General features: G+C 27.4%; 2 protein-coding genes across 3 annotated transcripts; one reads left to right on the forward strand and one right to left on the reverse strand.

The window, feature by feature from the left end:
• Positions 1-10,022: 10,022 nt before the first annotated feature.
• LOC109788084 (ATP synthase subunit beta, mitochondrial) lies at positions 10,023-14,402 on the reverse strand. The gene is made up of 9 exons (XM_020346724.3): positions 13,848-14,402; positions 13,054-13,129; positions 12,851-12,939; positions 12,602-12,719; positions 12,413-12,516; positions 12,156-12,314; positions 11,829-12,053; positions 11,435-11,746; positions 10,023-10,520 (listed from the first exon to the last, which is right to left on the reverse strand). Exons 1-9 carry the CDS (start codon positions 14,322-14,324, stop codon positions 10,404-10,406), a joined length of 1,677 nt encoding a protein of 558 aa, XP_020202313.1. The 5' UTR covers positions 14,325-14,402; the 3' UTR covers positions 10,023-10,403.
• Positions 14,403-20,096: 5,694 nt separating this feature from the next.
• Positions 20,097-23,545, forward strand: LOC109817190 (protein DETOXIFICATION 12). 2 transcript variants are annotated; one of them, XM_020382408.3, is made up of 7 exons: positions 20,097-20,446; positions 21,445-21,989; positions 22,177-22,263; positions 22,388-22,444; positions 22,564-22,802; positions 22,893-23,098; positions 23,242-23,545. In XM_020382408.3, the coding sequence occupies exons 1-7, from the start codon at positions 20,201-20,203 to the stop codon at positions 23,302-23,304; spliced, it is 1,443 nt and encodes a 480-aa protein (XP_020237997.1). In that variant the 5' UTR covers positions 20,097-20,200; the 3' UTR covers positions 23,305-23,545. The 2 variants fall into 2 exon arrangements, with proteins under 2 accessions (XP_020237997.1, XP_029126495.1); XM_029270662.2 differs by lacking the exon at positions 20,097-20,446 and adding an exon at positions 20,474-20,633.
• Positions 23,546-27,732: the final 4,187 nt, after the last annotated feature.

Genomic DNA, 27,732 nt, shown 5'->3' on the forward strand with positions numbered 1-27,732 from the left:
AATTAATTACAAGAATTCATCTAAAGAAAGACTAAGCTAATTAAAAGCTAAAAAATAGTTAATTTTGTTAATGTAAAATAATCAATAATTATAAGTAAAAATTAATATTATCATTAAGCAAAAGCAAGGTAGGGGAAAAAATATTTTCTTGATCACGAGATGGTTTAACAATGTCAATCACTTTCATTAAAATATAATTTCCTTGTCATTTGAATTAATAATCAAAGTATGGATCAATCACTTTCATTTAAACCATCTTCTTAGGAGGGTTGAAGGAGATATTGACAAGTTACGATCTTGAGCATTGTTTCAATGTTATGTACATGAAAAAATATATGTTAAAAATTTTACATTATTTAAGAATAAAACTATAATTATATATAAATAAAGAACAATCATATTGTACAAGTCATTATATGTTTAGGATTGAGCTCTAATATGCTCTAACCTTATAATCTATTTATTTTTGCACATGATATAGTTATTTATTTTTATATATTAATTTTTTTGTATTTATGCATGTGAAAATTTAAATATTTCTAACTAAATTATATTTTTTTTTGTGTTGGCCCCAAGCCGAATATATATGGCTTTGCCATACGCTTGAACGTAGTTCAATAGCTACTTTTAATAACGTTTCTCAATAAAAATTGAAATTTCACTTTGACAATTTCTGCAACGGAACATGTTCCATTAAAATATACATTTTAAAATAAAAATAACTTTTAATTTGATTTTATTTATATTTAAGTCGAATCAGATTAGTTCAAGAAAAAATCTTAAGACATTGATAAGAAATTAAAAAAATATTAAAATGGAACACTGAAATAATATTTAATTTTTAATTGAATAAAAATGCTAAAATACAATTATGGAACAGTATATTTGAGTTTTTTTTTTCACCATTGAGACTTGAGTAGTAAAGTTTTTTTTAATAAATAATATTGTTAAGGTTTAAATAAATTTTTAATCCTTATAAAAAAAGTAGGCAAAAATATTATTTTGGTCCTTTATAATATTTAAAATTTTCAATTTAGTATCATCTTAATTTTTTGTTTTAATTTGGTCCTCAATAAGTTAAATCATTGCAATGTCGGACTTTCTATCCAAATTTCTTAAATAGAGTTAACTGTTGGCTACGTGGATGTCACGTAGATACATAGGTGACAAGGTCCAGGTCATCCTCCTCCTTCTTCTTTAATGCATCTGGAACGGTCCGTTCTGCTTGCACTCGTTGTATGTTAAATGTTGCATTTGGAACGACCCGTTCCAGATACAAAATTAACACACAAATAGTGCACTTGGAATGGGCCGTTTTGGTTTCAGAACGGACCGTTCCAGATGCATTAAAGAAGAAGGAGGAGGATGACCTGGACCTTGCCACATATGCATCTACGTGGCATCTACGTGACCAAGAATTAACTCCGTTTAAGAAATTTGGACAGAAGGTCCGACATTGCAGTGATTTAACTTATTGGAGACCAAATTGAAAAAAAAATTAAGGTGAGACTAAATTGAAAATTTTAAATATTATAAGGGACCAAAATAGTATTTATGCCAAAAAAGTAAGTTTTGATTTTGAGCATTATTAAATTTTTTATTTTTATTTTTAAAATTATTATTTTTAATTATAATAAAATAGAAAATTTTAATTTTAAACTTATAAGTTATTATTCTTTTATGAGATATAGTTCTATTAACAAAAATTATACTCACAGATGATGAATTAGTTATTTGTAAAAAATTATAAATGAGTCATAACATATCTTTTGTTTATTTTTTTACATAAATAAGTCATAATATATCTAGATTAGAAGTTAATAGTTATATGAATATTAAAACAGTCAGTTGCATTTATCTATAAAATTTTATCTTTAAAATATAATTAAAAAAATTATATTTAAGTTTTCATTTATTATAATAAAAAAATTATTTAATTTTTATTATTCATCAAAATTATAATAATGATATTAAGATTTTATATTTACTAGTCTGGTCACTAAAATAACTCTAAGTGGGTCATTTCTATTATATATTCTCAAATGAAGAACAAATTGATGTAAAGTTGATAAATAAGTTATAGAGTTATGTTTAAATGATTTTTTAAATAAGAAAAAATATAAATAACTCGCCTATATATAAAAAGAAGAAAAAAAGTTAATTTCATACATATTAAATAATGTAATTAAATGTATTGAATTTTTTGAATTTCATATAAAATATATATTATAGGGGTGTATCATATTAAGATTTTAAAAGATTTTTTTATTATTATAATAAAGTCTTGTGATATTCAATCAAGATTTTTTTTAATATAAAAAATTTATATGGTATTCAATTTAGACAATTGACATTTTTTAAGAGTCTGCCAAAATTCAGTGGTATTCAATTAAGACAATCAAATTCATTTTAGAAATTCATCAAAATCTAGTGGTATTCAATTGAGATTTTTTTACTTCTCTCGCCTTTCTTGCTTCTTTCTTTCATCATCATCTTCTTCTTTCTCTTTTCATTACTTCTCTTTCATTTATCTTTTTTCTTCTCCTTCTATATTTTTTTCTATCAATTGGTGAATAATTTATCAATATTTATTTTTAATTATTAAATATTTAAAATATTTTTTGTATTAATAAATATTATCTATTGTTAAAATTTAACTATTTATTTTTAATAAAATTTTGAAATATATATTGACCCTCAAATGAAAATAATTCTCAATTTATGTTATGTATCTTTATAGAATATGATTAAGAAGATATTTAGTATTTTTAAATCATGTTTTTTTTAAGTCAATATTTAAGACATAAGTTGAACCTATATTAATATGTAGCACTATATAACTTTTTTTTTTCAAAAACTGTTGTTATGATGAAATTTTAACTGAATTAGATGAATCTTTATCTTTAATGCTATCATTTAATAAAAATCATAATTTTAAACATATTATTTAGTCTCAAGTGTATGAAAAAGAGAATATTTTAAAAGGAATAATATAACTTTGAATATGTGAAAAAATGTTAGTTAGAAAGATATTAAAGTCAATTATTTATCAAAAGATAGTAAAATGTGTTGATTTTACTTTTCTTTATTATTTATGTCATTTTTTTTTATTAAATCTTGTAGTATTACAAATCCATGTTTTCCTATGAAATCCATAAAATCTTTCAAAATATTATAATATAAATACATAAAAATTTATTAAAATCGAAATTACAAAGTCTTGCTTAAAATTTAAATTTTAAAAGACTTTTAAAAAAATATTTGTTACCATGACATTCTTACAAAGTCTTTTAAAATTTATAAAAATTCATATAATTTTTCCATGCTAAAATTATCATTCAAAATCTCAATTCAATACATCACCTACATTATTAAAACAACTCTAAAAAAATTAATAATAGAATAGCAGCGAAAAAGGCATGAAAACAATCGTGCATAAAAATAATAGGTAGTTACTTCTAATAGAATGTAGTTTTTTTTTTCAGAGAATAATAATTTTTTCTTTGAATATAAAATAGGGTTATTAATATCTTTGAAAAAATTTCATTAAATAAGTATATCTTCTTTATATATTATTAATAGGGAAGAAGACACTTCATACCTCTCTATATATTATTTTTATGTATTAAAATAGTTGTAGAAAAAATAATTAAAATTTAAAAATAAATAATCATATATAATGATTTTAAAAATTGGATAAAATTATCCAAAAAAAAAGAGAATATCTTTTATAATAAATATAAATATATTATTTATTATTATCTATAAAGATATAGACTATCTACTATTATCTATATAGATATAGATAATATTCTCAATTATCATCTTAGGAGTACTTTGAATTAAAAATATTAAAAAGTAGGTTATCTCCAAAAAAAATCAAGGACAGTTAGTAACTTTCTTGTTTCATTCTTTTCTTATTCCTATCAAAGAATCATAGTAACCTTCTTGATGTAACCTTTTTTTCTTTCTAGCTACTTAATTTAATGAATAATCATATATAATAATTTTAAAAGTTAAAGATAAAATTATAAAAAAATCCCTTTAAAATAGATATATTATCTATATAGATATAGATTATCTCTATTATTATCTATATAGATATAGATAATATTTTCAATTATCATCTTAGGAGTACTTTGAATTAAAAATATTAAAAAATTAATTTTATTTAAATTTATTATATTTAAATTTGTCTGTAGTTGACACATTTGACGCTTAAGTGAAGGATAATCTTTTTCTCTAAATCCATGTCATCTCCAAGAAAATCAAGGATAGTTAATAACTTCCTTGTTTCATTTTTCTAAATCCTATCAAAGAATCCTATAGTAACCTTCTGCATGTAATCTTTCTTTCTTTCTACTTTAATGAATAATCATATATATTAATTTTTATGATAAAATTATCCACACAAAAAACCCTTTATAATAGATATATTATCTATTATTATCTATATAGATATAGATTATCTATTATTATCTATATACATATAGATAATATTTTCAATTATCATTTTAGGAGTACTTTGAATTAAAAATATTAAAAAAAGGATAATTTTATTTAAATTTACTTATATTAGAAGTTAATATTTCTTTCTTTATACTTGAATGAATAATGATGCATCATCTTTTCTCCTAGGTCTGCTTCTACTTCGCCGGTTAGAGGCCGTCGATCAAGATCATTATCATGGTCCATGAGAATTCGTTCGAGGTGTTGCTTTGCAGAAACGCACTTCTAATTTGTTTAATTAGTTATCGTATATTAAACATGCACACACGTAAAAGCTAAGTTATAATGTGTCCATAGCAAAGCAATGCCATAAACATACCTTATCGGATGGTTAAGTATGTTACAGGAGTCAAGTTACTGCTGATGCGGAGAATCTTGGAAATTTGTTTGTTACAGGCTTGCCCACATGGTTAAATTCAACTTATGATTGCAATTGCATACCTTTATTTAACATGATTTGATGTTGTGTCAGGTTTTCACTTTTCTCAATACTGTGTGTAAGTAAATTTGATTTCTAGAATGTTTGACTTGATTTTAAATGATGTTTCTGGACCAAGAATGCTGAAATGTAATTTTCTTGATTTTAAATGATGTTTCTGGACCAAGAATGCTAAAATGTAATTTTCTTTCTTTCAGCTAATCTAGTTTATGATTTGTTTGGATGTGAAATTGAAATAAAATAATTTATTTATTTAAAAAAATTATAAATTTTTTAAGGTGAAATATTTTTATTTGAATAAAAAATTTAAAGAATTTAAAATTTAAATATATATGAAAATTTTTAAAATAATAAATTTTTAAATTTTTGATAAAATAAGAATTTGAAATTTTTTATTTTTTTATTTCACTTATATATTTTTATTTTATCTTTTTATTTTTTTATGTTTTTAATTATTAAATATTTAAAAATTAATTTATATTTATTTTTATAAAATTTAATTTTTTTTGTTAAATTTATAAATTTAATTTAATAATCTCAGCGCGCGTAATTAAATTATCATATCCAATCTAATAATTTAAATTTTTGAAATTTAAATTAACTTATCCAAATAAAATATTTTAAAATTAATAAAAAATTGAAATTAAAATAATTCTAAAAAATTTAAAATTCTTTAAATTCGTAAAATTTCTCATTTAAATGCATCATCAAGATTTAGCCAAATATACCCACTTCGCGCATTTCAAGCAGCAATAAATCAAAATATGGCTTATTTGGTGCTCTTATGCATTCTTTGTGTGCTAATGTATATGTCCTATTGTGACCTTGACTTAAATTTCAGGGATAAATTTCTAAATTGTGATGACAGATAAGTTGAAAACACTGTCGGTGGTTGATTATGTATTTTTTTTGTCGGCCATTGTCTTGATATTTGTTTGACATATCAGATTGTATGTATTTCTAGTGTCTTGAGATACCATTGTTACCTATAGCTAAATCTATGTTTATAAATTGAATAATTGATTAAGTCATGAATCATTGAAAAACCAAACATCTTTAAGATTTTCTTTTATAGCTTTTGCTTTCAGGTTATCGACTGCCACTTGTTAAAAGATCTTGAAACCAAAGAATATCGTGGAATTGGGTTTGTGACTATGGAAACTATTGTTGATGCAGAGCGCTGTATCAAGTATTTTAACCACACTTTTTTTGAAGGTCGGCTAATAACTGTGAAAAAGATAATATTTAGCACCAAAATGATTTTTGTAAAACTTTTTCCTATTTATCTTTTCTTCCATTCCTTTTTAGTCCCCCATTCTCACCCCAAACTTCTTTATGAGAAACATTTCCTGTTAAGTTTTGGCTGCATGTCTTCTCTGTGTAGCTACGATGAATTCACCATCTATGCTCTAAACGACATGCTCATCAATTCAAATTCGAGTATTGGACATAAGGGTGTTGCCCTTTATTACCTCTGTTAGTGGAAGACTAGCACTAGCATTAACATACATTGTTTATGTTTTCTTTTTCTTTTGACATTTATAATAATCCTATGTGGCATTAAATGTCTATATGCTTTGTGAATGTGTTGGAATCAGTTTAAAGAATCACATAAAATCAAAGTAAACATATTTTAAATAAAATAATGGTGTTAAAATCTTTGGCTTTGTGTTGGCAAATGACATTACAGTATCTTTATTTATGAAGGCGAGTTTGAAGTTGATTTGTTGAACTGAAAAATGCATCAAACGGTTGTATAATTTATTGTAATCTTTTATATGTATTTACCAAATGTCCTACCTATCATTATATTATTTGCAAGCAAAGAGAAGTCGTAGAAGGACACCAACTCCTGGCAGATACCGTGGTTCATGGGATAAGCAGGGTAAATTGGAGAATCATCTTTCCTGGATTTTTGTTTTACAATTCAACCATAATCTTAATGTATTCATCATTTGATTTGTTCTAAATAAGTCTCATTATTGTTTTATAAAAAAACCAGCATATTGGACTTGTAGTTCAAACTTTAAACTACTGAACCTCTACTACATAAGGATGAATGAATAGCTTTCATGTTATGTGCTTGCGTCAATTTTTCCTTAGGACACTAGGAGTTCATACATATATCTTCACATTAGTATAATATTGTCATATACACGCATGTCTTTATATTAGTGCAACACATTTTGAATCAGAACATTGTTGTCATTGAGGCAGTTAGATATAAGTTTTAAAAAAACTTTTGAGATATTCTCTCCTGAAAATAAAGAACTTTCTAAAAAACTCTTGTAAGTTTTGTATTGAAACAAGTTCATTGTGTTACTCTACCTGCATCCATGTTGACTTCATGAGGTGTAGTGATCAACATATGCAGGACAGGGAAGCAGGCGATCTCGTAGTTACTCACCAAAGCAAAGGTAGGATAGAGACTATTATTCAAGAGACCCACGAGGAAGATCTCCTTCTCTATACAGATAGAGGGTGGAAGGGGAGGATTACTCTGACAAATATAGGAGGCGGAGGGATTAGTCCTTATCAGCTGGTGATAGTTGCCTTGCCATCCAAGATAAAGCAAACATATCCATATCCATGGCTTGATCTGTAAGGACCAATATTAAAATTGTTTCCTTTTGTGTATAAAATCATTCTACAATAAAATAAAATTGTACAACTGTTATTGCAACTATGCTTTTTTTTTTTTCTTAGAGAGCATGCATTCTGCAAATTAATTGGCTTTTTTCTTGATGGTCGAATGTATATTTCATGCTTTAGGCAGACCATGCGATCATGTTAGGTGTGCCTTCATGTAAGCAAAATGCTTCAACTTTCCTTTGAACATCCGAAGGGTGCTGCGTGGCCAAAATATGGCAATGCCAAGAACCATTCCAGTAAATATCCTTAAGCACAAGGTTGGTGTCTTGGATATTGATAAAATCAACTAACTCCCCAAGACAACTCTCCTCCAACTCACCCTATCCGAGACTCCCTGGGTGACATTTTCTTCAACACAAATATTTGAAAGCTTACTCTATGTTGGCCTTCCAACGCCTGGCGTAGCATTATGAAAGCCAGACAATTCCTATATTCTGGTTTTAAGCCCAAGCTGGGGGTGGAGATAACTGAGGTTCTCACCAACAGGGAGGATGGAAATAGCCACTGGCATAAGCATAGCGATTTAATGCGTGATATTTGGAACCTTTAGAAGAAGAATTGGACTATTAGCATTTATCATGTTAGCAGAGATACAAACTCGGTTGCTGATCGGCTTGCTTATCGACGGAAACTGAATGGGAGATGAAGTGAGTCAACCCTCCTAACAGTATTTTGATCTCCTAGTTTTAGATAGAAAGGATTGTACGAACCTGCATGGAGTTTTCGCCTTTCGTCTTTTGTTTTATGTCTGCTTTTAGGTTTTCCCAGTACCCAAAAAAAAAGAAATTAACTTAAAATATATATATATTTTTTAATTTTTCTCATTATTTTTTTAGTTCTTATAATTTAAAATAAATTTTTTTATTTATAATTTTTATACTTATATTTTTCAATCATTTTTAGTTATTATTGTTTATGATAGACCTTTTTAATCTTTGTAGAAATATTAAGGTACAAAAAAAGTATATGGAAAGATTTAATTTAGAGCATTACTAGTAAAATAAATTTGGTATCAGATACATAAAGTTGAATTAATGTTTCTATCATGTCAATATGAAAGAGACAATGTTATAAAAAAATTAATGATAGTAACTAAAAAAAGAAAATATAAAAGTATAAAAACTAAAAAGATGTAAACTATAGAGATTAAAAAGGATTAAAAAAAAGTATAAAAATTAAAAAAATTATTTTCAATTATAAATTAAAAGGTAAAGTAAGTAAAATTATAAAAATTAAAAAAATATTTTATCCATATAATTTTTTTAGTGGAACTATCATGAAAGATGTGCTCTCATACATTGAAAATAGAGTTCCACATACTATGAATTAAATGATGGGATAAAAATTTAAAAGTAAGTTTAAATGTGTTTTTAATTTCTCAAATTTAAAGTAAATTTATTTTTAATCCCTCAAATTTAAAATTTATCTTTCTAGTATTTGTAATTTGAAAAAGAAAACTTATTTTAATCTATATATTTAAGTTTTATTAGAGAATCTGTCAAATACTTATTTTTATAAAATCTACTTATTAATGTTCTTGTTAGTAAAAAGAATTACATTAAACTAAGTTAATATTGCATCAGATAGATTACTGGTGACCTAAGTGATTAAAACAAGATTTTTGAAAATTATATAGTTTAAAAATAATTTTAAATTTAAAAGACAAAATAAATTTTCACTAAATTTGAAACAGTAAAAACATATTTAAGTATTAAACGTATTATAATTTTAATTCATTTTCGAAATATTAAAATTTAAAGAATAAATTTCAACAGTAAGCTTTACTAAAATTTAGCTACAATCTCGATCTTCTTAGCATGATTTAGTTGATACAACACGACCCGACCGTAAAACATATGCGGAAACAATAGGAATGTAAACTCACCGATAAAGTTTTAAATCTAAACATTGAAAAGAGATAATTAACTTCAATTGGTACCTTCTACATTATAAAATAAAACAAACCATTATGTTGGAAGGTATTAAGCGTATACATATTATATTGAAGACGTAACGCACTTGTAATTTTAATTTTGGCAGCTAGTTCTAAACATTTAAATAAGCAATAGTGTATATTGAAATTTGATCTTTAGATCATTATTTGATATATTAAATGAAATCAACAATTATTTCCCAAAAAATCAGATATCCAAGGAAAAAAATCTATTTAAAGTATGTTTAAAAATATTCTATCTCCCATTACAACTGTTATTTTATATAATAAATTATCAAAAATAAACTATATGATTAAAGAAATAATTAAAACTTTTAAAAAGAAACTCAACTAAATTATTTTCAAGTTTCAACGATATTTTTTTCTAAAATAGATAATTTTGAAATTTACTTTTCAAGTAACTTAATCATGATGCTGTGTCATGTATAAAAAAAATAATTCAAGTAACATAATCTTCAGCGCAAATAATTGAAATAAAAAAGGCAATTCAGTATTGAAAAATCAGAAAGAAACTCGTTACACTGCGCTTTTGACCAGATGGAACAGTTGCAAAGTTATAACATTGATGCATCCAACGTTCTCAACCAGAAAGTAAAAATGTACATCCTCTTGCCCTTTCCCCTTATTAAATAACACAACTTAAAAGAAGGGGGGCAGTTGGCCACAAACCTTGACTTTAGTTCATCTCAGTGGCAGCAGTCAAATGAAAGGAATAACCTGACACATTCTCATACCCAAAAAATGGAAAATTTTGTCGTTTGGCATTGCCAAGAGTTCCTAAATTATTAAATTTAGAAATTACAAAAAAAAAAGGGGATTAAAATAAGAGCAGAGCTGGTGTGTATGTGATTAAGACGCCGCTGATTCCTTAGCAATTTTCTCAGCCTTGGCAATGACCTCTTCAATACCGCCAACCATGTAAAACGACTGCTCTGGGAGGTCATCGTATTTCCCATCCAACACACCCTGACATACAAAAAAAAATTAACCATGCATAAGTCCACAACGTAAACAAAAGGTCGATAAATGAAGTATGACATCACAATTGCAGCTTTATATATATATACAAAACAAACATACATATATCACTGCAACAAGCTGGAAAAAAAAACAAGCATGGTAACCAAATGCTCAGATTATTGCTCCCTTCCCTTTTCATAGCACCAATGATGTTTGTGCAGACAAGCAAGTCAAATGAAACAGTGGAAGTACGCCACAAAGGCACGTCTCCTAACCTAAATAAGGGGATAATGGAATACGAACACCTCAAATCGAGAGGTGAGTAGATCACATAGCCAAGTGCATGAACTCTCGCCCCAAGTTTTGGTTCGACAAAAACGCAATTAAAGATTAAGAAAAAAAAGGAAATGAACACACAATTGCAATTTTCAGATGCAGCTTATAGAAAATTATAACTAAAAATTAATTTCCAGTAAATGAAATTCATCAAACAAAAAAAAAAGGTTTATTATCTTTTTGGACCTAGCAGTTTCATAAATTTAAAATTTTTAGTCCTTATAGTTAAAAATATTCTATTTTAATTCCTATATATACTATTTTTAGTCTGTCTTCAATTACTAAATGTAAAGTATATGAAACTATAAAGACTAACAGAAATTAAAAAAATAAAATAATTAAAAAAAAAACAGTATGCATAAAGATTAAAATAAAATATTCTTAATTATAAAAACTAAAAGCTAAAAAAAGATCATGAAACTATTAAGACAAAGGATAAACCTATAAAATAAAGGGTACAAACAGGGTTTTAACATAAAATATATATATACAAATAATAGAAAAATTCAATTACAACAACCAAAGCCCTTTCTGAGACCACTAAGTAGGAAAAAGTCATTAATCGACAAAAAAGCAAATGATACCTGGAAGCTGTTGATGTTCTCCTTCAACTCGACATATTTCCCTGGGGCACCAGTGAAGACCTCTGCCACATGGAAAGGCTGGCTCAAGAATCGCTGAATCTTACGGGCACGTGCAACAGTCAATTTGTCATCTTCACTGAGCTCATCCATTCCCAAAATAGCAATGATATCTTGAAGATTCTTGTAGTTCTGAAGAACTTTCTGTACACCACGAGCAGTTTCATAGTGATCCTCACCCAAAATAACGGGGGAAAGCATACGGGATGTAGAATCCAAGGGGTCAACAGCAGGGTAGATACCAAGCTCGGAGATCTATACAATAAAATCAAATAATCAAGGTGACGATAAAAAAATACATCAGGGCATCAATTTACTTTAAATAATACAATCAAACCTGTCGTGACAACACTGTTGTGGCATCCAAGTGAGCAAAGGTGGTAGCAGGAGCAGGATCTGTCAAGTCATCAGCAGGCACATAGATAGCTTGGACAGAGGTAATTGAACCCTTCTTTGTGGTTGTAATACGCTCCTGAAGACCTCCAAGATCAGTAGCCAAGGTTGGTTGGTAACCAACAGCAGATGGGATACGACCAAGCAAAGCAGACACCTCTGAGTTAGCCTGCATGATACATCACAACGTTAAATGAACAGTAAAAGCACAAAAAATACCCCCATGACAAAAAAAAAATTATCTTAGACAAGTCAGCCAAAGGACACATGCCTGGGTAAAACGGAAAATGTTGTCGATAAAAAGAAGCACATCTTGGCCTTCAGCATCACGGAAGTATTCAGCCACAGTAAGACCAGTGAGACCAACACGGGCACGAGCACCGGGAGACTCGTTCATTTGACCATAGACAAGAGCACATTTGCTTTCACTCTAACATCATGAAACAACCATAGTTGACAAATCAGTAAAATACACAAATGTAAGTGTCAAGAGAATGCGGAAAGTGCCATGAACAGAGTCCAATTCACCTGCTTATCACCAAGCTTGATGACACCACTCTCAATCATTTCTCTGTACAAGTCATTACCCTCGCGGGTTCGTTCTCCAACACCAGCAAACACAGAGAAACCACCTAACCGATGGAAACAATCAGCATCCAGTGTAGAGAGGTAAAGGAACATTTTACCAAAAATAAATGAAGTGCATTAAGCATGTACCATGAGCTTTGGCAACATTGTTGATAAGTTCCATAATAAGCACAGTTTTCCCTACACCAGCACCACCGAACAACCCAATCTTCCCTCCTCTTTGATATGGTGCAAGCAAGTCAACAACCTGTACAAAAAAACAAGACATGCAAAAATTGGTACACAGTCACATGGCACACACAGGTAACCTCACAATGCAGGAGATAATATGAAATACATTTATATATAAATAAAAAAGAAACAGGGAATGAAAAATACCTTGATCCCAGTAGCAAGAATCTGCTGCTCAGTTGCTTGTTCAACGAAAGATGGAGCTTCTCTATGAATGGGCAAATAGTGCTCAGTTTCTGAGGCAATACAGCACAATGATTACCATCAGTTACCACATTTCATGGAATGACAGAGAAAGCTCTTATCTACCAATCAGATATAAAGAATGAAAAGGCTTTATGGGCTCTTACTGAGGTCGCCCTTCTCATCAATAGGCTCTCCAAGGACATTAATGATACGACCAAGGGTAGCCCTACCAACAGGAACCTAAACGGAATGCATACAATTAACAATATATTAGAAAATAGAAAATAAAAAAGCAAGTGAAAAGGCAAAAATAAATAGAAAATCTTGTGAGCTAAATTAGTGTGTGTAAAACGTGAGTCTAAAAGTTCACCATAACAATGTCCACATACAAAGATGAGAGATTGGACCAGATGAACTAAGATCAAAAGCATAACTTAAGCAGTATCGTTGTAAACAATTAACACTATAAACTGAGTCTGATTGAAATTAAGAAAACTGAAACAAGAACCACGAAATTCAAATTTCCCGGATCAAACAATAAACCATAATTAGTTCCAAATTACACAACATTAGATTCGATTAAAAAGACGACCAATGTCAGCACATCAATTTAATTACATGTCTAAAATGCAGTAGGACTATCCATAAACTAAAAGACAAAAAAAACATCAAACAACGCATACACCTTCGCGCTAAATAAACCCAAAATTGAACATCAAATCAAAATCACAAAAATAAAAGGCATACAAACAATTCATTAATTTAAAAAATAGGTGAAAAATTTTCAGATCTACGACATAAAGCCTATATCTCCATATCGAAACACCAAACAAGCCAAGACTTCTGATAAGCCCCAACTCGGGCAACCAATCAAATCAAATTAAATCACATTAGCAAAAACAAATTCACGGAAATGAAACTCTGAACCAATAAACGCGACAAGCGATTGAGTGTTTACAGTGATGGGGGAGCCAGTGTTGAGGACGCGCCAGCCTCTGACGACTCCTTCGGTGGCGTCCATAGCAATGGTTCGGACAACGCCCTCTCCCAAATGCTGCGCCACCTCCAACACGAGCCTCGAGGAGTGGTCCAGAACCTCGAGCGCGGTCAGGATCCCCGGCAAACCCTCGTCGAATCTCACATCCACGATGGCACCGATGACCTGGCAAATCTGGCCGATCGCACCCTTCCCGGTGAGCTCATCGGTGATCTTCCCACCGCCGCCGACCTCCTTCTTGGGCGGGGGCGGAGCGGAGGGAGAGGCGGCAGCAGCGGCCGCGGTGGCGTATTCGGCGACGCGGTTGAGCAGGTAGCCGTGCGGCGAGGCGCGGTTGGAGGACGAGAGCCTGGAGGTGGACGGGGAAATGGAGGGCTTGGATTGGGATCTGCGGAGGGAGGATCGGAGGAGAGACGATACGAGTCTGCGTGAAGCCATCTTGGGAGAGAGAAAGAGAGAGAGAGAAGAGAGAAGGAATGAAGAGGGCTAGGGTTTGTGGAGTGAGGGAGTGACACTATATGCGCAACCAAAGGCCCCGCTTAGCTCAAATATGGAATGTTGCATTTTCGCCCCGATTCTTTCCGCCTATTCTGTTTTTGACCCCTCCACTTTTGGTTTTCCCATTTCCGGGTCCTTCGCGTTTGTGGAGCGCCTTTTGTCTTCCCTTCGCGATTCTCTAGTTTTTGGCTTTTGACCCGGACTTCAATTTTCACAACTCTTTTTTATTTTTAAACTATAATTATCAAAATAAAAAATTAATTACAAAAAATCAAAAACACACTTGAGAATGAAACTCTGAACTTTTCATTTTCCCCTCAATTCTTACCACTTAAGAGAGTTGTCATTACAACCACATCCATACTTTTTCTTCCACTACATTACTTCATCTTCTCACAGCCACAAGGCCCACAACCATATCACCTCCACTTCCTCTCAAGAGTTAACAACAAATTCAACTTTTATATGTGTTTCTCTTATTTTTATTATATTTTCTTGACATGTGATCTCTTACATTTTATTTTTTAAATTTTAATTTAATTTAATAAATCTTAATGCACCATTCACATTTTGAATTGCAAAATTATTTTTAATAGGAAATCATAATTTTTTCACTATTTATCTTTACTTTCGTTTTTAATTATACTTGTTTTATAATTAAGGTATTATTGACATGCATTTAAAGATGTTCAAAATTTTCACTTATCACATACACATATGTGCACTCACAAACACATATATCAATTTTTATAAACATATCATTACTCTTGATTCATCAATTTAACAATGAATACAATTACAACATTTTGTTAATGGAGTTATAAATTATTTTGTGCTAGCAATAATAATGGATTATAAATGTTGTTTTTATTACATTTTGTTGTGATGAGAAAAATGAATCATGCTCACTTTAAACATGTTTTCTCAATTTAATGTACAAATCCTAGTTGTATTAAGAATTTAAAAATGATAGCCATTGACCCATCAAGTCAGCCACATCAGATCACACTTTATTTATTTTTTAATGATTTTATATATAATCTATAAAGAAATATTAGGCCGAATAAGATCAATATTTTTTTGGGAAGTGTATGTATCATGAAACCTAATTTTTTTTTGTCTAATTTTTATCAGGCATGGTTTAGCCCGTTTGATCCATTAAATCACATTGGTCCAATCTTTTTTGTGGGTCTAAAAATTAGACTCGAGCCCAACAAACCCATTTGTCCAACAAAGTTTGAAAGCCCAAAAAATGTATGCATAGCAATTGATAAGTTTCATCTTTGTTATATACAATTTGACAAAAAAATAAAATGTCGTTAGACTAATAATTTTAAATAATTGGCATTCATTTTGTTCTATATTTATATATAGAAACAATACATTTTTAGAAACTTAAATTATGATAAGAGACACATTACATGATAAAATTACAAGATGGTTTTTTTCATACAATAGAAAGGAAAAATATGTCAAATATTTTTGTTAAGTTGTCGGGGGAAAGATGTAAAACAGGGGTATAGGAAAAAAAAATTTAATTTATCATTAGATTTTTTTAAAATGAATTGTCAAACTTTTAGTGATTATGCAAGATTTACTCTTTGACTCTATAGGGTTTGGTTTTGTGTTGAGTGCGTGAGGTGGAAGCATTTCTACTTTCTCTTTTGAAATATATCCTTGCATTTGCTTTCCTTTTTTTTTTTCTTTTTTTTTTTTTGTCTACAGTGCCCTTGCTTTCTCATCTTCACGGAAATGGGTGAAAAATTTTCAACCCATGACTGAAAGAGTTAAAGCTCTCTTTTAATTATTTTTTTATATACAAATAATGAAATAAAAAAATAAATTTATTGATTTTGAAAAATATTAATAATATATGTTTATGTCATCACTTAATTTGTTGGTTGTCCGGTGTTTGTGGCATGCATTGTCAACAAGGAAGTAATTTGAATTGTCAAAATTAATTTAATGATTGTAATTAATTCAATCATAAAAGTTTCGAAACCATTTTAATGATAAGGTATGCTAAATTTTAAATAAACAGGAGATTTATAATTAGACAGTCTTTTATTCAATGATTGTACATTAAATTTATTTTATTTTATAACATATAAAATAGTTTTATTTTTTTTATATAAAAGTTATGAAATGTACTGTTATTAGTAAATAAATATTAACAAAATTACACCTTTTTCTTTTGCTTCTTTTACATAAATCCCTACTTGAGGGATAACCCACTAAGACAATGGGAAATCCACAAAAATTTCATTGAACTTGAATTTTATTAGAGATGTAGTTAGTAATTAACCTATATAAAGTTCTAACAATCATCTTGTAATTACACTTTTTATCAAATCAAGTATTATTTTCATTCTATATTTGTTTTTCTCATTTTTTCCATCTAGATTCCGGAAGAAATTAGAATAAGGAGAGTCCAATCCAAAAAATTAGTTCATTAAATAGGAAAACTTCAAAATTTTAAGTATGACATTAAATTTTATATTCTACTTAACATGAAATTTCTATAAGAATGAAGTGTCTATTTTATTTATGTGCACAAGGATATTATTAAAAGTTTCCAAAAGTCCATGAACGGATCACATTTGGGTGGATTGGAAGGAAGAAATGTTGATTTGCAGATTATAAACAATTAACACGCACATAGTGGTGGATAATACAAACGAGGGACTTGACGTTTGTTTGGAAAATACCAACTCTAAAAACATGATCTGACATCTCCATATCCCTGTCTTTTTATTATTTTCCTATCACACCACTTATGTTATATTATTTATTTTAATATTATAATATTTATATGATCTTTAAATTTAAAATTTTAAATAATAAAGATTGAATATTAAATAAAAAATGTCATTAACTTACGTAATAATGTTATACAGTATATACACTATAATGTGAATATAGTAAATAAAATAAGTCAAATAGCTTACTGACTTTGGTTCTTAAAGAAAAGTGAAGCCTTATGGGTTATATAGTCGCTCTGACTTTTATTACATTTATTATTTTGCAGTAAATTTACTTAATTTTTTTCCTTTGTAATAAATCTGGTTAATTTTAAAAATAAAAAAACTAAAATTGTAAAAGTAAAAAAAAAAAAGACTAAAATCACGGATTATAAATTACAAGAGGTTAAAATGCATATTTTTTGGGAAAACTAATTTTATCAAAATTACAATCTTAGTTTAAATTTAAATTTTGACATACTATACCAATAAAAATGAAGTGACATAATTTTAGTATATATTTTTTTTCATCAACGTGATGTTGTGTGATTGATAGATAAGCGTGTCCCTTATCTATATTTAAGTTACCATTGTATTTGAATTAAGGGCAGCTTTCATGCATCACCAATGTAAAATTTTTCATGTTGAAAAAAAATAAATAATGAATCCAAATAAAAAGGTGTGGGAGTAGTTGCCCCGTTTAAAAGGCCTCGTCTTATAAATTATAAAAAAAAAATTATCTAACCTGTGTAAATAGATCATAAATATGTATAATTATAAACTATTCTTATTTTTTAAATTATAATAAAAAATAAATTTATAATATGAATATTATTCCTACAAATTATTTACTCCTAGTTTCATCATTTTAACCTTTTCAATTACTCACTCTTTCCCTATTTCCCCTTTTTTAATTTCTATGCGTATTACATACACTATCTGTGCAATTGGTTAACAAGTTTCTCTGTGAACTATTTCAAACTTTACTTCTTGTTCTTTTATTGGTGCTAGCAGAAAAAAAAAAAAAAAAAACGCACATAGTGTATATATAGAGAGAGAGATTTTGAAAATAAATAATTGTATTGAGTAATTATTTTATTATAGAGAATAATTTAAAATATTATTAAGTGAATATAATAAATTAAAGGATAAAAGTATCTAATAAAAATGGAAATTAAAAAGTTAATTATCAAAAAGTATCCTTTATATTATGTATAAATTAATTTGTAATAAAAAAAAATCAATATATAATATGAATATTGAATCTGTTTATTTAAACTTTTTTTCTCCTATAAAAGTGTTTCTTTTTTTATTAAGATAAACACTTCTTTACTTTTGAATGTGTTTGTCATTTTTTTTTAAATAATTAATTTTTTTTTATGAAACAACTCTTATTTATTTTTAAAAAATATTTATTTAAAAATACTTGTTTTTAAATTTAAACAAACAAGTTCACTATTATCGCAAATTATCTACTCCTAGCTTCATATTTTACTCTCTTTTTTTTCATTTCAATGTGTATTGGATACACTGTTTACAAATTTCTCTATGAACTATTTCAAACTTAACTTTTTCCCCATTATTAGTGTTAGTTGAGAAAAAGGTACATTACTTTTTCCCCCATTATTAGTGTTAGTTGAGAAAAAAGGTACATTCTTCAACATGTTTATTTTTGAGAGATTTTGAAAGTAACTGGATAGAGTAATTTTTTAAAAGATTAAAATATATTTTTAATTTTTATAATTTCACTTATTTTACTTATTAATATTTATATATTAAATAGATATTTTTAATTTTTATACTTATTTTTTAATTATATGATATATAAAATCTTTATCGTGAATTTTTTTATATCACAATCTTTTTTGTGTTAACATGACAAATATTTTAATTTTCATATCTCTAATATTGAATTTATTTTTATTAGAATTATTCTATTTTTTTAAGAGTGACATTGTCATATTTTGATGATTTACACTCAAGTTAATTAACTTTGACAATGTAACTTAAAAAAAATTGAACAATGAATATTTTAACAATTAATGTCACAAGAAACATTAAGAAATCAAATTTAAGATAGTTTCAGAAGAAAAAAAATATTTAACATCTAAATTACAAAGTTTAAAACCTTTGTTATATTCAATATAAAAGAGATACAGTTATAAAGAAATTAAAGAAAATGACTAAAACAGGTAGATATGTGGACTAAAAAATACATCTTAAACTACAAAGATTAAAATTAGTTTAAAAAAAAATAAAGGCTAAAAAAATTTGTTTTGGATTATAAGATTAAAAGTAAAATAAGTATAATTATAGAGACTAAAATTGTATTTTCACATTTTTTATTATGTAGAGTAATTTTAAAAATTATAAAGTGGATAAAATAAATTGAAGGGTAAAAGTTTCTAAAAAAAACAAATATTCTTTTTTATATATATATATATATATATATATTTTGTTACTAATATTATTATATATTTAAATATTTTAATTTTAATAATTTTTTAAGTATATTTTTATCTTTTCACTTAAAATTTTTGAATTTTTATATTTTAATTTTAATAATTTTTTAAGTATATTTTTTTTATCTTTTTGTCTTAAATTTTTGAATTTCTATATTGTAATTTTAATAACTTTTTATTTCTACTATTTATTAATTTTTTTTTCTTTAATATTTTATAATATTATTGAAAACTTATAATTTTAATCTCTATAATTTTATCTTACTTTTTATTTTATAAGTATAATTTAGATTATTTATTTTATAATAAAATAATTTTTTTAAAAATTTTTATGAATTTACATAGAAAAATGTATTGAAACTCTTCCATTTGTGAGGCTACCATAGCAACTCTCTCATTTCAATGTATTCCATATTTTTCTCTCTTGTCTTGTGGTCCCCGAACCTGACCAAAAGAATTGACCAAAAAAAAGGTGAGAAAAGAATAAAAGAATGCGAATATAAAAATGAGATATATAATTGAGATTTAAGAGGGAGGGAGAAAAATCTTTCACACCGACTCCAATCTCCGTCCATCGCAGTGTGTGTCTGTGGATTTGTTTGGGAAGAAAAGAATGGAAGAGAGTCTATTAGAATCACGTAAACAAAGTGAGAAGAAGCAGAGAGTGACATGGGGTGGTTTTGGCCAAGAGATGAAGAGGATCATTCACATAGCACTGCCTATGATGCTTGTCACTGCTTCACAGTATTTGTTGCAGGTTGTCACAATCATGATGGTTGGTCACCTCAACGATGACCTCTATCTCTCCGCCGCCGCCTTAGCCATCTCTCTCGCCACCGTCACCGGTTTCAGTCTTCTTGTCAGTTCAACTCTACTTTCCTTCTCAACTTTATTCCACATATTTCCTCCTTTTTCTTACTCCTACATTAACACTGTCAGATATTACACTAATCCACTTAGTAATTTGAAAATCGTTATAAGTTATTCTTCAGAATGTTGGTTATAATCCTAACCCAGTTATCAGAACAGAAGAACTGGTTTGTAAGGTGATCATCTTTTCTAATTCATATAATTAGGTAATGTAAGATCTTGAACACACCTAATCATATCGAAGATTTGCATATAGTACTACTAGTTTAGTAACAACTTGATAATTGATGACTTGTTGAGTCCATCAAAGATCAACAATCATTAGTATATCTTTTGAATTTGATATTATCTTAAGAAGTTAAGTTTGAATCTAATTCAACCAACAAAACTAATTATGGGAATGATTCCCCTACTTGGATATACTATATCAATCATCCTAAGAGTCATACCAACTTTTTGCGAGGAAGATTACTTAAAGCTTCAAATAAATATGAAAATATGTAAGATCTCATGGACCTGCAAGTGTGATTTACTCTTTTATATATATACTTGCATTTCATTCGTTAACATCTTGGTCTACACAAGTCACAGCCATAATGGTCCACACAGTGACTACATAAGTATACAGCAAAAGAATCTTGGTAGTTGTTTGCGTCATTTATGGGAGTTATTAAAAACAAGTAATCATTTTATGAACGACTGAGATATAAAATCTCACTTGTAAAGTAAATTTTTTAAAATTCCCTTCTTATCCTAATTCTTATTGTCTGCCTCACTATTATGATCTAATTTACGAAGTACAAATTCAACGATGCTATAATGTACTATTAAAGCACTAAATCGACCCAAATGAAATTGAATGCTCGCGTCTAGATTGATTTAGTTTGTCTTTTTACCAACTATTTCTAACCAGTTAGCTTGCTCAAAATCATCAAGATTTTATTCCCCCATTAACTTGGTGCATTCGTAATTTGCACATGCTAACAGATGGGAATGGCTAGTGGACTGGAAACTATTTGTGGACAAGCATATGGAGCTCAGCAATATAAAAAAATTGGAGTGCAAACATATACCGCTATATTCTCTCTCATATGCGTTTGTGTTCCCCTGACTTTGCTTTGGATCAGCATGGAAAAGATACTAGTTTTCATAGGCCAGAATCCTCTAATTGCACATGAAGCCGGAAAATTCATAATTTGGCTTCTTCCAGCACTTTTTGCAAATGCAGTTCTGGGACCGGTAGTTCGATACTTTCAAATGCAAAGTTTGCTTCTTCCCATGCTCATAAGTTCTTGTGTCACTCTTTGTATCCACATACCCCTTTGTTGGGCTCTGGTGTTTAAGACTGGACTGAACAATGTTGGTGGAGCATTAGCAATGAGCATTTCAATATGGTTAAATGTGATTTTTCTTGTATTATACATGAGATACTCTCCTGCATGTGCAAAAACCCGTACCCCAATTTCCATGGAGCTATTCCAAGGAATTTGGGAGTTCTTTCGCTTTGCTGTCCCTTCTGCAGTAATGATGTGGTGATTTATCTTCCTCTTCACTTGAAGTTGTGTATATTAATTTCATCGAATTATAGATATTGGACATCTCGTGTCACATGACTAAATAGTATATATAAGTGACCTTATAAATCGATTTTGTGATAGAGTTATTTCCTATTCTAAAAATTGCTACAATGTAATATTTTCTTTATGCTGATGACTGTAGCCTCGAGTGGTGGTCATTTGAGCTACTTATCTTGCTGTCTGGGCTGTTACCAAATCCACAACTTGAAACTTCAGTTCTTTCTATTTGGTATGTTTGCTACATTCTTTTTTTTTTTTTTCCATTTCAACATGTAAGACTTTTCTGGCTCTCCTTGAACTGCAACTCAGGATCTAACAGTCTTATGAGATTGAGATTTTGTATTTTTTTACAGTCTCAACACCATTTCAACTCTCTATGCAATACCTTTTGGAATTGCTGCTGCAGCAAGGTGACATCATAAACATGTTCTTTCTAAATATTTTACAGCTCACAATCTAAGAATATATATAGCTTCTTACCTTTGGACATATGTCTAAACTAATTATCTTTTCCCCTCTCTAATTTTAGCACAAGAATTTCAAATGAACTAGGAGGTGGGAATCCACATGCTGCTCGTGTTGCTGTGTTGGCTGCAATGTCTTTTGCTGTTATGGATACAGCTATAGTCAGTGGAACCGTCTTTGCTTGTCGCCATGTTTTTGGTTATGTTTTCAGTAATGAAAAGCAAGTTGTAGATTATGTCACTGTCATGGCTCCTTTGGTTTGCATATCTGTTATATTGGACAGCATACAAGGTGTCCTGGCAGGTAAATTTTCCTCTTGTCTAATTATTTTTAGTTAAATTTAATATAGAAGAGAAACATTATCGCAATTCGTTTTACAATACTTTGGCCCAGGAATTGCTAGAGGTTGTGGATGGCAACACATAGGGGTTTATGTCAATCTTGGGGCCTTCTATCTCTGTGGGATTCCAGCTTCTGCCTCACTGGCATTTTTGGCAAAACTTGGAGGAAAAGGACTTTGGATTGGAATACAAGTCGGTGCTTTTGTTCAATGTGTTCTATTTTCTACCATAACAATTTGCATCAATTGGGAACAGCAGGTATGTATCCTCTCTAACCTTTCTCACAAAACCACCAAACTTGTAAATCTAGTAATTTACTACTGTTGTTTCACGAACTTAATAAAGGACAATAAGGTCTCTAAGTCCTCGTTTGGATACCATTTTGATTTTGCTTAATGCAGGCAATCAAGGCAAGAAAGCGGTTATTTGATGGTGAAATTTCAGCAGAAAGTAGATTGGTATGAGAAGCCCATGATCAAATCAAAAGGCCAATTTTCTAGTGATGGGAACAACTCCACGTGTGAGAAGTAGGAGCACATTATCTTTATTGGCATTGGCAGTTTGAAAGTAATGCTGAATGAGATTATGGATCTTGATAAAAGGCTAACGATGTCGTATTTAATGTTCTTTTTAATATCGAAATCACAAATTTTGATCATAGAGATTTATTAAATAAACTATATTCGCGTTGTGCGGTTTATTGAATTTTTTTTATATTTTTATATAATATTTTAATATATATAAATTAAAATTTTATAATATAATTATTATTATTTTAAAATATAAAGATATGAAATTTGTGTTCATACTTTTATATTAAAAAAATCATTAAAAATAAGTATTGACATTATGTATAAAAATAAACATTACGTAAAATTAGTTTGATAAAAATGAAATTAAGGTGAATGTAGATAAAAATAAGAATTTATTATTGAAGTCAAAAATTGATTACAGAATAACAAATCACCAATGAAATAAAAATAATATTAAAATGAATATAGATCACTATTTAGATGAATATTTGTCTTTTTTTGTGTTAGGTTGTTGAATTGTTTTTTTTTGGTTTGTGTTTCTTTAAATTTTGAATCAAAATTGACTTTTCATCTTGAGGAATTGTCAACAATTTATATAGAATTGGCTTTTAAATTGAATGTTATTATGTAAATTAATTGAAATGAAGTGTTGATTGTTAAAATGTCATTTATAGAAAATAATAAATAATATTTAATTATTATTTATTAAAATTAATGATATAATAGGTAAAAGGAGAAAGATTTATAGTTATTATGCAGAGGTAATTCAAAATGACAGATAAGTAATTTTATTGATATGACAACATGTTATAGATATTTTTAACCAGCGTGTCAAGGTAATACAAGTAAATGATGATTGTTAAAATGTTAGTTATAGAAAATAAGAAAATATTTAATTATTATTTATTAAAATTAATGACATAGTAGGTAAAAAGAGAAAGATTTATAATTATTATGTAGCAGTAATTCACAATGACACATAATCAATTTTTTGACATGACAACATGTTAGATATTTTAAGGTCACATGTCATCGTAATACAAAGTAGCTTGGCTTTAAATATGAAATTAAATTGAATGTTATTATGTAGATTAACCGAAATGAAATATTGATTGTTAAAATGTTAGTTATAGAAAATAATAAATAATATTTAATTATTATTTATTAAAATTAATGACATAGTAGGTAAAAAAAGATATTTATAATTATTATGTAGAGATATTTCAGAAGGACACAATCAATTTTATTGACATGATAACATGTTAGAAATATTTTAAATTGATGTATTAACGTAATACAAAGTAACTTGACATTTATATTATAAATAAATAGATAGATTATGGTACTCATAAAATTATAATTTTTAATAAATTTTAATTAAGACACTAAAAAACGTGTTAGAGAGAATGTCATGAGTATTTTATTTTAATTCATTATTATTGTTACTAAAATATTTTTGTCAAATACATTAAGCTTTCCTAGTTCTATTATATGTAATATTATTTTTTTTTTATATTTATTTTCATAGCTTGTCATTATTTTTTTTTGTCCATGTTATAACTTATCATTAGCATTATTTATTTTGTATATAGTAATGTCATTATCTTTAATAAATAATATTTAATTATTATTTATTAAAATTAATGACATAATAGGTAAAAAGAGAGAGATTTATAGTTATTATGTAGAGGTAATTCAAAATGACACATAATCAATTTTACCGACATGACAATATGTTAGAGATATTTTTAACTGACATGTCACGGTAATACAAATAAATGATGATTGTTAAAATGTCAGTTATAGAAAATAATAAATAATATTTAATTATTATTTATTAAAATTAATGACATAGTAGGTAAAAAGAGAGATTTATAGTTATTATGTAGAGGTAATTCAGAATGACACATAAGTAATTTTATTGACATGATAACATGTTAGAAATATTTTAAACGGATGTATTGACGTAATACAAAGTAACGACTTTTATATTATAAATAGATAGATAAATTATGGTATTCATAAAATTATAACTTTTAATAAATTTTAATTAAAATAATAAAAAATGTGTTAGAGAGAATGTCATGAGTATTTTATTTTAATTCATTATTATTGTTACTAAAATATTTTTGTCAAATACATTGAGCTCTCCTAGTTCTATTATATGTAAGATTTTTTTATATATTTATTTTTATAGCTTATCATTATTTTTTTTGGGTCCATGTTATCACTTATTATTAGCATTGTTTATTTTGTATATAGTAATGTCATATCTTTAATAAATAATATTTAATTATTATTTATTAAAATTAATGACATTGTAAGTAAAAAGAGATAAATTTATAGTTATTATGTAAAAATAATTCAAAATGATACATAAGCAATTTTATTGACATGACAACATGTTAAAGATATGTTTAACTGGCATGTCAAGGTAATACAAATAAATGATGATTGTTAAACTGTCAGGTATAGAAAATAATAAATAATATTTAATTGTTATTTATTAAAATTAATGACATAATAAATAAAAAGAGAGATTTATAGTTATTATGCAGATGTAATTCAGAATGACACATAAACAATTTTATTGACATAACAATATGTTAGAAATATTTTAAGTTGACATGTCAACGTAATACAAAGTAATTTAACTTTTATATTATAAATAGATAGATTATGATAGTCATAAAATTATAATTTTTAATAAATTTTATTTAAGATAATTAAAAACGTGTTAGAAAGAATGTGGTGAGTATTTTATTTTAATTCATTATTATTGTTACTCTTCAAATTAAAAATATTTTTGTCAAATACAATTAGCTCTCCTAGTTCTATTATATTTATTTTCATAGCTTATCATTATTTTTTTTTGGGTCCATGTTATCACTTATCATTAGCATTATTTATTTTGTATATAGTAATGTCATTAACTCATTATTATCTTTAATTGAAGAGACGTCTGAGACATATTTGAGAGTGTCATGATAGTATTTTTAACTACCATTATAATGTCATGTAAAAACAAAAAATACGATAATCTTGACTGTAATTTAAGGTGTTTGGTACGTTCTGATATAGGTGAAAATTATTGACTTATAATTATAGTTTTAGCTGTGGGAAAAAGTTATTAGTTATAAAAAAAAAAATTATACCCAAAGTCACAATTTGTCATTAAATGGGAAATAAGAAGTAATAAAGTAACTCTAAAAAAGAAATAGGTAAAATAAGTATCAAATTAAGACATAAAAAGTCAGAATTATTTGAACCACGTAAAAAGTAACAATAGCGACAGGCGTGCAAGACAAAATGAGGTGATGAAGCAAAATATATATAGTGGTCCTCGGCCTAGGCTATCCAATAAGGAAGAAGCCAAATCCAACACAAATACCTACTATTAGAGTCGTAATTGGCATTCTCCAATAATAATTTATTATATATGATGGATTCATTCTATATAATATAGTTTATGTAAATAATCTATAATTTAATCTTTGCCGCTACAAAACAATATAAAAATATATATCTCATTTTTTTTCTTAATTTATTAAGCTTTAAAAATTATTCATTTTAACTTAATAATAGGATTAGTTTAATGGTGTGGAATTCGAGTAACATGTATAAAGTTCTAAATTTTATCTTATGTTATTGTCATCGTTAACGAAGAAAAAAAAAATTATATATATATATATATATATATATATATATATATATTTATTGTATTTAGTTTATATTACAGGTTTTACATTTGAAATCAAATCTATTACTTTTTTATTATTATTTTTTTAAGGTTATGTACGAGAATTAAGAAAATAATTGATATTTTAATTTTTTAAATTATTTATTACTTATTTTTTTTAATACTTTTTAGTAGTCGGAAAAGAAATAAGTACGTTAAAAATAATAGATATATTGTTCAATAAACACATATTAATTATCAAAAATAAAAATAAAAAAATTAATAAGTCATTAATTTTTAAAAAAATATAATGAAAAAATAAAAAAAATAGTGTCATAACAATTATGAAAAAAAAAAGAAATAGTATACTGATGTTAACATTAAATGAACATTAATTAATTGATTATACCGTAATTGAATATGTTTGGAAGGTGATTCTTTAATAACGTGGCACCAACATCATTTCCATTTTTGCACATTACCGATATCAATCACCATATAAAATGAGATTAGACGAAAGCAAAAGTTAAGAGACTTTGTTGCGCGAGTTTTTGGACATATTTCAAAATTGCAATAGAATCATGAAAAGGAGAAAGATGAAACTTGAAATAAATTTCTAAACAATGATTAAATTAAGGAGCAAGTAAGGTTGTTTCATTTTTCAAAAGGACAAGTTACTA

Source organism: Cajanus cajan, chromosome 7 (genome assembly GCF_000230855.2).
Source record: "Cajanus cajan strain Asha chromosome 7, NIPB_CcT2T_4, whole genome shotgun sequence".
Lineage (NCBI taxonomy): Eukaryota > Viridiplantae > Streptophyta > Magnoliopsida > Fabales > Fabaceae > Cajanus > Cajanus cajan.